The sequence below is a fragment of the Antrostomus carolinensis genome, unplaced genomic scaffold, assembly GCF_000700745.2.
Source record: "Antrostomus carolinensis isolate BGI_N321 unplaced genomic scaffold, ASM70074v2 scaffold49597, whole genome shotgun sequence".
Lineage (NCBI taxonomy): Eukaryota > Metazoa > Chordata > Aves > Caprimulgiformes > Caprimulgidae > Antrostomus > Antrostomus carolinensis.
This window is the reverse complement of record NW_010326234.1, coordinates 4,747-13,982: the sequence shown is the minus strand read 5'-3', so window position 1 is coordinate 13,982 and position 9,236 is coordinate 4,747. Positions and strand designations below refer to the sequence as shown.

The following is a 9,236-nucleotide window of genomic DNA, read 5'->3' as shown; positions in this document are numbered from 1 at the left end:
GATGAGCTGGAGGTGATGGAGGATGGACTGCAGTGGGGCTTTAAACCCAAATCTTCCCCTTCCTCAACCACCATCTCCTTCTTTCCCCTGGGATTTTCTCACTCCCAGCTTTTCTGGGTTCTTTCAGATGGGAGCAGGTGGTGGATCTGACGTACTCCTTGCGCCTCGGAGCGAAGCCCAAGCCCATGGAGCAGGATGAGGCTGCAGTAGAGAAGCTTCGGTATGAGCTGTTTCCCAGCGGTGGTTGGGCACAAGCCACTGGCTCTCCCTGGCTGCTCAGACAGCTGTCTTCTGCAGAGCAGGTCTTCTGCAGACCAGGGGGAGAGGAGGGGAAGACAGGCAGCGGGGAACAGCTCTGCTCGGCACAGTCTTGTCCTAGATAAGCCTGCACAAAGCAGAAAACAGGGCAAGACCAAGGCAAGCAGGACATGGACTTGCCTTCCCTGACCCATTAGTCTGACTGCCCCTGGCTTTCCCGACCCATTAATCCTTTTTTCCTGGTAGGTATGTTCCCCCAACATGGACTTACGAATGTGACGAAGACCTGGTGCATTTCCTGTATGATCACATTGGGAAGGAGGATGAGAATTTGGGCAGCGTCAAGCAGTACGTGGACAGCATTGATGTCTCGTCCTACACGGTGGGTTAAAGGGACAACCCTGCATCAGCCCTGCTGGACCATGGGGCTCGGGAGCACGGATGGTGCTTGGTGGGCTGGGCTGGGCTGGGCTGTGTTTGAGGATGTGGGAGAGAAGCCTGGGGACCATCATGCAGCGTCTTGTGTAATGTGGCCCCTGGAGGGGCTGTGGTTTGCTAAGCAAATGCTAATATTAGCTGCTAAGCTGATTTTAGGGAGGGTTTGATGTTCTGTGCTGTGTGTGTGACCTCGGAGCACTTTGGAGGGTCAGCCCCAGTGTCCTGTGCACTCTCTACTCCCTGCGTCTACCCACAGCCCAGTAAAAAGAACAGGACAGTTTGATGCCCTCTAAGATTCATGACAAGAGTAACCACTAAGGAGAAGTTAATCCTACTCCCATATGATCTTCCTTTCCTTCAATCCCTCTTCCAGGAGGACTTCAATGTGTCATGCTTGACCGACAGCCATGCCGACACGTACTGGGAGAGTGATGGGTCCCAGGGCCAGCACTGGGTGCGGCTCAACATGAAGAAAGGCACCATTGTCAAGTGAGACACCTCTCCCCTGCGCACTGGCTAACAACTGAGGCGAGCCCTGCAGCCCCCGCTCTCTGCATGAGTCTGTCATGGCCCAAATTTGCCCTGCGCTCCCTGCCCCTCAGCCCTTGCTCTTGCTCTGGGCTTGAAGGGGTCTTAGCATTGTTGTTACAGGTACCCAGGGTTCCCAGCGCCAGCTGCATGGCCTTGGTAAAAAGCGTGACCAGGCAATGAGGGGGAGCAGCAATGGGTGTTCAGCTGTGGTTACCTTCTCCTCACTTCATGCTTCCTTTTGCAGGAAGCTTCTGCTGACAGTGGATACCACCGATGAGAACTTTATGCCCAAGCGAGTTGCCGTGTATGGGGGCGAGGGGGACAATCTGAAGAAACTGAATGATGTCGGCATTGATGAGTGAGTGGATGGAGGTGGGGAAGGTAGCGTGGCCCTTGCAGGGGCTGGAGGTGCTGGACACCCTGAGCCTAAGCAGTCATGCCAGGACCAACCTGGCTTTAAGAGGCCCAGGGCCTTGGGACAGGCATTTTCCATCTCTGAGCTGTAGGTTCACTCTGCCTACAATAGCAAATAGCACAATTGTCAGGACTCTCCTGATCTGATTGTGGGACCTGTCAGGAACATGTCTCCTGGACATGAGGCACCAACAGGTTCTTCAGCATAGCCCATGTTGTAGGTAACTGAGCCTGGGATCCTGCCGCAGTCTTCCATTTCAGGAGATGCAAACTCTCTTCCCTTACAAGCAGCCAAGTGGATTTTGGCAGGATGGGCGAGGGAACAGCTCCGCAGCCCTGGTCTGTGCTGTGTTTGCAGGAGCTACATTGGGGATGTGTGCGTCCTTGAGGACATGACAACACACCTGCCTGTCATTGAGATCCGGATTGTGGAGTGCAGAGGTAGGGCTGGGTGTTATGGCCACATCTGTAATGCGCCTGTAAGATGCGGTACATTAAGAGTTTGTTCCTCTGGCTTGTACTTCTTGGCCCTGCGGGCTGTTTCAGATGAGACATGGAAGAAGCATGGGAAACTCCAGGGGGACCTGGAGGTTTGCAAGCTCTCAGCTTTCATTCTATCTTTCTCTGCCTTCAATTATTTATTTTTTTTCCTAATGTAAATGGCCTGCTGCTTCTTCACAGAGGTGTTTCAGGCTCTTGGTTTACAGCCTCAGAGCTGGTGGAGCCAGTCACATTCCTAGTGCTTTTACTTATAGACCTCCCATGCTGGAAGGCTTGCTTTCTCGTGGTCTTAGCGTATCATCCATGGTCTTCCTTGACAGATGATGGGATTGATGTTCGCCTCCGAGGCATCAAAATCAAATCCTCCCGACAGAGGGACTTGGGGCTCAGTGCTGACATGTTCCAGCTGCCCAATTTAGTGCGCTACCCTCGTCTAGAAGGGACAGACCCTGACCTGCTGTACCGACGGGCTGTGCTCATTCAAAGGTACTGTATGGAGGGGGGTGGACAAGTCGGGTGGCGTTTACTGCAGGGATTGGTGCCGTCTCCAGCATGAGTATGGCTGTAAGCTCTAAAGCTGTGTCACTCCCCTTGGGACAGGCATCCTGGACCCTGGAGAAAATAGCAGAATCATTTTGGAACAAAGTTGGCTCTCTGGGGTAGCTCCCGTACACTTCCAGAGGAATTTTGCAGCTCAAGTTCAGCGTCTTGTGTATCGCAAGCACAGCAGCATGTCTGTGCGGCATGTGGGGCAGGTGCGTGCAGAGTCGCTTGCAAGGGGTGCAAGGTCTCTGCAGTGCCCAGGGAGTGGGAATTTAGTACTAAAGGCTCTGTGATGTAAAAGACCATCCTGGGTTGGGTTTGGATCAGTTTTTACTTTTCTGCTTGTGTCCAGGAGTGTCTGGTCTGGAATAGGCTTGTTCAGATCCCTGTCCCTCCTGTGTCGCAATACCTTCTTCTTTGGGTTTTAGGTTCATCAAGCTCCTGGACAGTGTCCTGCATCACTTGGTGCCAGCCTGGGACCACACTGTTGGCACGTTCAGCAAACTCAAGGTAAGTGATCCCCTCTGTGTCTTGTGAGGCCTCAGTCTAGCAGGGTGATTGTGCTTGGGCTGTGACAAGGGAGGCAGTCAGTGACTGTTGCTTTTAAAGCAGCTCAAGGGAAATAGCCAGCTGAGCTAGGTTCATTAAAGCTGTGAAAGGTGATTTTGTTTAGAGGCTGTTTTCCTGCTAAAATGCTGATGTGGAAACATGTAGCTGTGGGGTAACAAGTAGAATCAAACCAGAGCACTTCATCCTCAAAAGGACTTGGACCATAGCAGGACTGGGCACGTGAGCTGGACACACATTCCCTCTGAGATGTCAGCCCAGGACACTCTGTTCCTGCACTTGCTGCCAGCAGCTTTGAGCTGGCTGTGTCCAGACAGCAAGGCTTTTACCAGTAACTTCTTTCTGGCTTTAATAAGCTTTTGATTTCCAGCTTTCTCATAAGACTGAGTTTGTCCCTCCAGTTGTCTGTTTTCCTTACATCCTCTCCCAGAATACCCGTGCCAGACACTGCTGGGGCAGCTCCATTCAGTTCTTCCAGACGTGGTGTCAGAAAGGACTGTAATTCCTGTGCCAGCTCAACACAGGGACCCAAAGCGTTTGAGGATTCTTGTTGGTTTAGAGGAGCTTGCTTTGATTACAAATAGGAGGGATAGCAGGACTGATGTTCTGGTGAGAGTGAGGGTGAAGGAGAGTCCAAGCAATACTGGAGTGTGAGCATCAGATGACAACTGATGGAGAGAGGACTGGGCTTGGTATCTCCGTTAAGCCAGAAGGCAGAATCTTTCAGAGGCAGAGGTGGAGCAAATACTGTCAAGCAGAATTTGTCTGTGTGTGGAAGGCAGCAGCCCTGGGAAGGAGAGAGACCTGGTGGTAGAGTAGCTTCAGTAGGAAGTAGGTGACATATTGTAGGTGACCCAGAACACTGGGTGCTTCTGATGTTTTGGACATACCTGTTGGCAGCATATCAAGCAGTTCTTGCTGCTGTCCAAGAGGCGCACAGCTCTCATCACCCAGTGTCTGAAGGACTCGGAGACCAGCAAACCCAATTTCATGCCACGGCTCTATATCAACCGACGCCTGGCTATGGAGCACCGAGACAACCCTGCCCTGGACCCCAGCTGCAAGAATGCTGTCTTCACCCAGGTACTGCCCCTCCTGGAAGGGTCCCTGCTGCTCTGGGCAGAGTGGGGCATCCCAGAGCCAAAATGAACCACATAGAGGTGGGTGGAAAGGACAACTTGGAGCTGGAGGTACCTGGAGTCCTCAAGGCCTCTTCACATGCACATGACTCATAGGCTCTACAGTTACATGTGCTGATGATCCCATATCCAGGAATAACATCTAGGAGGGATTTGGGATCTCTGAGTTGAAGTCTCTATCGTGAGTGCTCTCTGTGGCATGTTGCTAATGCAGAGCATAACAATCTCATTACACTAAAAGGGCAGCAAAGAATTCTTGTGTGGCAACAACAGTGCAGCTGCATACAGACCCGTATTGTGGTTTTACAGCAATGCTGATCTTCCTGTTTTCTTTCTCCTCCCACCTCCAGAAGATCTGTTGCTCTATGTGTGCACAAACAGCCCAGACTGCTGGGGGGTTTAATGTGTTCAGTGTACCTCCAAGGCTAGAAAGCTCCATGCAGTGGTTAGCATTGTAATTTATATTCCCTTTGCAAAAATGAAGGGCTCCTAGACATTTAGAGATCAGCTTTGGTCAGTGTTTAAAGGTTTGGGGCAAACTAGATTTCTTCCAATCTCCTGCCTACATCTGGCACCAGTTTCCCTGGAGAGAGGATGCCTTGATCTTCTCTGCTTATTGCAGGTGTATGAAGGCCTGAAACCCTCAGACAAGTTTGAAAAGCCTCTAGATTATAGGTGAGTGGTGTCTGGGGGAGGGAGGGGATCATGCAGTGCTGGGAGCTACGTCCTCTGTCACAGCAGGGTGTTTGGGAAGCCTATGTGTGTCTTGTGTTTTGGAGAGGATTTGCTGGGGCAGGAGCCAGCTCAGCCATGGGATCAGGCTGGTGTCATCTCTCTGCTGAGGATGCAGCTGTCTCTGGAGATTGAGATCTTGTCCTTTTCCTAAGCCCAGGCTGGGCCACCCTAGTGCCTCGGTGTCCCTGCTGTGCCTGCTGCCTCCCCAGCCTCTCCTTGGCTTTGAGCAGCACCTCAGGCAACGTCTGGTTCTCTGCAGGTGGCCGTTGCGTTATGACCAGTGGTGGGAGTGCAAATTCATCGCAGAGGGCATCATTGACCAAGGTAAGAGTTGTGTGAGGCAAGGGCTCCTCTGGAGCAGAGCTGGGGGTTGATGGGGTGACTCTGTTGCTGTAGGGGCTCTCATTTACTCCCAGTGTTACTGCCCATGGAGGAAGGAGGGAAGACAGGTTGCCTTGTCCTGCCACCCCCAGCCACATCCTGGATATGAAGTGCTGCTTGCTGGGATGGGGACCAGACCTCCATTGGTCACTAACACAGCAGCTTTGATGGTGCCAATGCTCCCTCTGGCTGTCCTCCACAGGCCAGGCAGGGATGTTATTCCTCCTGTGTTATTTCCTCCAATGCCGTAACACTCTGACAGGAGCCTTCTGCTCGGACCAGAATTCTTCACCTTTGCTCCATGACTGAGGGTCAGCACATGGGGAGTTCACATCACTAAAAATGCCATTCTTCTGGCGTTGCAGGTGGCGGTTTTCGGGACAGCCTGGCGGACATGTCGGAGGAGCTGTGTCCCAGCTCGGCAGACACCCCCGTGCCTCTGCCCTTCTTTGTGCGCACGTCCAACCAGGTGCTGTGGGTCGGGGTATTTGAAGCAGATCTTTCTGTGCCTGGCCATGCAGTGCTGTCCCTGTACCACTGCATGCCAGGGGCGTACCTACTTTTGTTGGTTCAGAGCTTTTCCTCATGAGCTGAGATCATGACTTGGAGTTTTGCCTCCTGTAGGGTAATGGCACTGGAGAAGCAAGGGACATGTATGTCCCCAACCCCTCCTGTAAAGACTTCCCAAAGTACGAGTGGATCGGGCAGATCATGGGAGCAGCTCTGAGGGGCAAGGAGTTTCTGGTAAGCTTCCAACCCCATCCCTGCATTGAGGTTTGCCACAAAGGATTGGCCTCCTTCTGCAGCCTGTCTGACCGGAGCATGAGAGAGCTCTGTGATCACATACTGGGACAAAAAGTGTTTGTCAAGATTTGGAGCCGAGAGATTAGGAGAGCTTACAGCCTGAGTTTTGAGAGATGTTGCTGGGAGCTTGGGAGAGCGTGTCTGGTCTCTGCTTGGCTATGATAGCCTCTGCATGCAGACAGGCAGAGCAGAGAAGCTCCTTTGTGTCTGCACTGTTGAACCCTATCTCCATCTTTGGGGATGTCTTCTTTCGCACAGACTCAGTAAAATCCCTGTTCTCCTTCAGGTCCTGGCTCTTCCTGGCTTTGTATGGAAACAATTAACAGGAGAGGAGGTCAGCTGGAGCAAAGACTTCCCTGCTGTGGACTCTGTGCTGGTGAGAGGGACTGGGAGGCTGTGCCTGTTCTATTCCTTGTGGTGATTTGCATCCCTGTCCTCATCTTGTACTTGCTTCCTCCTGTGATGTGTCAAAGAAACACGTACAAAAAGGGCACTCTTACATCCTATAGCTAATACAGAGATGCAGCCATGCTGACTACTGCTTCAAGCATGCAATGCCCCAGGGTCTGCTGAATGGCTCTAGGGCATCATATCCTGTGCTGTGCTGCTGTTGCAGTCACACCAGCCCTTGTCTGGGAAGGGAGGAGATGGGGGCTCGGGCACACCACTTCCCACTGGGCATCTCTAACGAGCAGTCATCTGGGGCCTGGGCAGGTGAAGCTCCTGGAGGTGATGGAAGTCATGGACAAAGATACCTTTGAGTTCAAATTTGGGAATGAGCTGACCTACACAACAGTGCTGAGTGACCAGCGCATGGTGGAGCTGATCCCCAATGGCAGCAACACCGTGGTGCGCTACGAGGACCGCAAGGAGTTCATCCGCCTGGTGCAGAAGGCTCGGCTAGAGGAGAGCAAGGAGCAGGTAACACTGTCCCGTAGCATCAGTGGTAACTTTGTTCCTACACACATATCACCCTGTCTGTTTCTGGTAAAATGCATTGTGGTTAGTGTCCCTGTGATCATTGGTGCAATTGTAGTCAGTCCTTTTTGGTGAGGTCCTGAAGCCCATGGAGCTGTTGAGAAGCAAAGCGGCTTGCAGCAGCATGCGAGACGCGTGGTTTTATTCCCAGCTCTGACATGGGCTTCCTGAATGAACTGGGGTACATCTCTGGGATCCTGTTCCCCTCTTCAGGTTCCTTGGAGCACATACTGAGCAGTCACATGGCTTATGTCCAGTCCCTAGGCTCAATCATAAGCTAGGGAAACGGGCAAGACATGCTGCTTACCCACCCTGTCTGCTTTTCAGATCATGGCCATGCAGGCTGGGCTGCTGAAGGTGGTACCCCAAGCTGTTCTGGACCTCCTCACCTGGCAGGAGCTGGAAAAAAAAGTCTGTGGAGACCCTGAAGTCACAGTTGATGCCCTAAAGAAGCTTAGTAAGTGAAGGGCTCTGCTGACTGTTGTCTCTCCATGCTGGGACAAGGGGAGGTGTGGGAGGCCAATACTAGGCTTTATTACTGTGATAATGAGGGCCAGTATACTTCTTGCCTTTAGCTGGCTGCTGGTGGGGGCAGGGATGTCTCTTGTCTCCGTGTTGGGTCTCGGACTAGAGGCTGGGGCATCCCTAGGCTGCCGGTATCTGAGCTTCTGTGGAGCTGAGATGTGGATCTGGATGTGCTTTTTAGGAGGGGCCTGGCTGCATGTATCCCTCACAGCTTGGGTCTATGTGCTCACACCCTGCAGGTACCCAGAGGTTTCTTCCTGCACTGGTAGAGGACCTCTGGGTGAGCAGGGGAGACCCTGCTCTAATTTGTCCAGGAGGAGCTTGTATCTTTAATAAACTCCTTTTCCGTCCTTTCTGCCAGCCCGGTTTGAGGACTTTGAGCCATTGGACACCCGTGTTCAGTACTTCTGGGAAGCACTCAACAACTTCACTAATGGTGAGTGATTTGCTCTGTCCCTGCATATCTTGTGCCGTGACAGCCCCTGTGTGCTGGCTGGGAGCTGGGAGGGTGAAACCACCCTTGCTGCTGCTTGGGGAACAGATGGGAGTCAAGGAGACCAAGCAGCTGGGCTGAAGGAACTGCTTGCTAGCACTGGGGATACCTGGAAGTGGCTGTACTCCAGGTCACATCCCTTTAGGGTCTGCTCATGTCTCTATTTTTCCTTCACAGAGGATCGCAGCCGCTTCCTCAGATTTGTCACTGGCAGAAGCCGCCTTCCTGCACGGATCTACATCTATCCAGACAAGATGGGGTGAGTCCATTCTTCTGTAGACTACAAGGCTGACAGATCCCACACCAAAAGGCTGTGTGGTCTAGTCTCCCCTGCCTTGCTGGCTTGCTGGTTCTGACCAGTTTATCACCTTCTCCCCAAGTTCTGAGACAACAGATGCTTTGCCAGAGTCGTCCACCTGCTCCAGCACCCTCTTCTTGCCCAACTATGCCACGTAAGTTTTGGTGCTTCCCTGTGGGTGGGGGAGGGTGTGTCTGGGCTCTCTTCTTAACCTTTGTGCTGACCTATAGGGCCCCATCGCTTTGCCACACTTATGTCCCTCTGTCTGTACCATGTGTTGAAGCGTAGCCTCCATCTCAGAAAGCATCTTGTCCTCTCAGCTGGCAAATGTAGCAACGGCAACTCCTCCTTGTCTTTTTTCCCCCCCTTTTTTTTCCCCCCCTTCTGCCATCCCTAGAGCCAAGGTATGTGAAGAGAAGTTGCGCTATGCTGCCTATAACTGCGTGGCCATTGACACAGATATGAGTCCGTGGGAAGAGTGATGTTGCAGCCTGACCAAGCAGCATGGACAATCGTTCAACAAAATTGTGCAGTGAGAAGAGCTCCCTTGTCCCCCCAGGATGTGTATATATAATAAATATATAGGTGTGAAGCCTGGCTCCCAGCAGTGGTAACCAGCACATCTTTGGAC

The 9,236-nt window shown here is 52.4% G+C and overlaps 1 protein-coding gene across 1 annotated transcript in view; it reads left to right on the top strand.

The window, feature by feature from the left end:
- Positions 1 to 9,197, top strand: part of HECTD3 (HECT domain E3 ubiquitin protein ligase 3) — a gene marked incomplete at its 5' end in the record, with an annotated part of 9,554 nt that extends 357 nt beyond the window's left edge. The window contains 19 exons of the mRNA XM_010171501.1: positions 128 to 220; positions 505 to 640; positions 1,070 to 1,185; positions 1,472 to 1,585; positions 2,000 to 2,082; positions 2,463 to 2,628; positions 3,114 to 3,195; positions 4,153 to 4,335; positions 5,014 to 5,066; positions 5,386 to 5,450; positions 5,873 to 5,976; positions 6,132 to 6,251; positions 6,598 to 6,687; positions 7,026 to 7,232; positions 7,617 to 7,746; positions 8,176 to 8,250; positions 8,485 to 8,566; positions 8,688 to 8,759; positions 9,003 to 9,197. Of these exons, the coding sequence (XP_010169803.1) occupies positions 128 to 220; positions 505 to 640; positions 1,070 to 1,185; positions 1,472 to 1,585; positions 2,000 to 2,082; positions 2,463 to 2,628; positions 3,114 to 3,195; positions 4,153 to 4,335; positions 5,014 to 5,066; positions 5,386 to 5,450; positions 5,873 to 5,976; positions 6,132 to 6,251; positions 6,598 to 6,687; positions 7,026 to 7,232; positions 7,617 to 7,746; positions 8,176 to 8,250; positions 8,485 to 8,566; positions 8,688 to 8,759; positions 9,003 to 9,087 (2,056 nt within the window). The remainder of the gene's footprint in view (positions 1 to 127; positions 221 to 504; positions 641 to 1,069; positions 1,186 to 1,471; positions 1,586 to 1,999; positions 2,083 to 2,462; positions 2,629 to 3,113; positions 3,196 to 4,152; positions 4,336 to 5,013; positions 5,067 to 5,385; positions 5,451 to 5,872; positions 5,977 to 6,131; positions 6,252 to 6,597; positions 6,688 to 7,025; positions 7,233 to 7,616; positions 7,747 to 8,175; positions 8,251 to 8,484; positions 8,567 to 8,687; positions 8,760 to 9,002) is intronic.
- Between the last annotated feature and the right edge of the window lie 39 nt (positions 9,198 to 9,236).